General features: G+C 54.6%; 1 protein-coding gene across 1 annotated transcript in view; it reads right to left on the bottom strand.

Annotated features, from left to right (window-relative positions):
• RAPGEF1 (Rap guanine nucleotide exchange factor 1) overlaps nt 1-1177 on the bottom strand; it is a 73750-nt gene extending 72573 nt beyond the window's left edge. The window contains exon 1 of the mRNA XM_023536557.1: nt 1060-1177. Within this exon, the coding sequence (XP_023392325.1) occupies nt 1060-1162 (103 nt within the window). The 5' untranslated portion in view covers nt 1163-1177. The remainder of the gene's footprint in view (nt 1-1059) is intronic.
• Nucleotides 1178-1661: the final 484 nt, after the last annotated feature.

The raw sequence follows: 1661 nt of genomic DNA, 5'->3' as shown, positions 1-1661 counted from the left end.
GAAAGCAGGGCGAGCAGAGCAGGCACGCATGGGGAAGGGAGGGCAGCGTCCGCGGCTCCTCTGGTTTCCCGCGGTGCTCGAAGACCTTCAGGGACCCGGGCTGGGCGACCGGCTTCCGCCTCCCCTGTCTGCTGCCCTCCGCTGCTGTGGGGCGGGCGTGGGGCCGGGGGTGCTGGCCAGATTCGCATCTCTGCCAGCACAACCAGTGGTGGAACTAGGGTCAGCAAATAAGGTGTGGAGGGCCCAAACACCTCTCAGGTTCCCGCACGTGCAGGGCACCCCTGATCGTGACCCAGTATCCACTCTCCACCGCTGCTGTGCCAGCCACAGCCCAAGACTCCACCTGTCTTGGGGCTCGGCTGGGACTCGACACCAGCACTTAAAGTGCTGTATCTACCAATAAATCTCTCCCTTCAGAGTCCGTGAAGGCCTCGGAACAGTCGGCGCTGGCACGTGACGTGACCAACCAAATGGGAAAAAGCAGGTTCTCTGTGATGACGACCAACCTCCCCGACTCCGGAGAGCAAGGCTGCCTGTCACCGCCCGCTTGGGTTAGAGATACATGTTACAGGTGACGTGCAAGGTCAAACTATACACTTGAGTGCTGATAAGGCTCTCCAGTGACCAGTGCTAGCAGGGCGGGAGGCAGCGACAGGAGGCAGCTGGCTTAGGGTAGTCTTGTCGACGGCACCAGACACCCTCCCCCACCCCGCCCCTCTCCTTACAGCTCTCACGTGTCAATCATCTGCGGTGGGGGACGATGCCAGGGAAACGCCTCTATAGCACCGCAGCGTCAGGCAGCTTCACCGACCGCTCTCACGTTCTGACTATCCACTTAGAAAGTTACACGTCAGATTTCGTATACGTGTATTTCTAGGTTTTCTAGTATCGAAATAAAAACGAATTGTTTTGAAAGATTTCACACATATATGTACAGATGCTCCTCGGCTTACAATGGGTTACATCCCAATAAACCCAACAATAGGTAAGCATGGTTCTGATTTTTGTGCCGATCGGGCCTTACTCTTTGTGACCATTCGTAGGTGTAGTTTAACTTACACGTCTGTGAGCGTGACGTAAATGGCGGCGTACTGTAAATAGCCCCCTGCTCTGGTTCTTTCACTCGGTAGTGGGTCTGACGTAACCGCGCTGACGCTCGCATGAGAGCTTTCGCTTCCAGGGTGGCGGCAGTCCAGAACACCAGTTTTAGTTATCCTCTCCTGCCAGTGGACGTTTGCTTCCACCTTCTATGAACAGCGCTGCTATGAACACGCTCGCACGTCTCCTGGAACACGTGCAAGAGTTTTCTGTGACCAGAACGGCTGGATCACAGAGTATATGCCATATGTAACTTTATGGATGTTGCCAGTGGCTGTGCCACTTTGCAGTCCTCGTAGTAAGGTCCCAGTTGCTCCACACCCCCACGCACATGAGATGGCCAGACTTACGTGCCTCCCATCTGGCCACATCGACCCAAAGGAAGTGAACACCCTCCACGTGGAAATGCCATAAGCCGGCATCTTACTATGATCTACTAGATCTGTGAGTGACTTCAAAGGTCACTGATAGAACTTCAGAAAACAAAGCCTCAGACCACTGCTCAGTGTGGCATTTACACCGCGAAGGTCAGAACTTCCAGTGACTAATCTGCTAGTCATTTC

This window comes from Pteropus vampyrus, unplaced genomic scaffold, assembly GCF_000151845.1.
Source record: "Pteropus vampyrus isolate Shadow unplaced genomic scaffold, Pvam_2.0 Scaffold158, whole genome shotgun sequence".
NCBI lineage: Eukaryota > Metazoa > Chordata > Mammalia > Chiroptera > Pteropodidae > Pteropus > Pteropus vampyrus.
The sequence above is the reverse complement of the archived record's forward strand: the minus strand, read 5'-3'. Positions and strand labels throughout refer to the sequence as shown.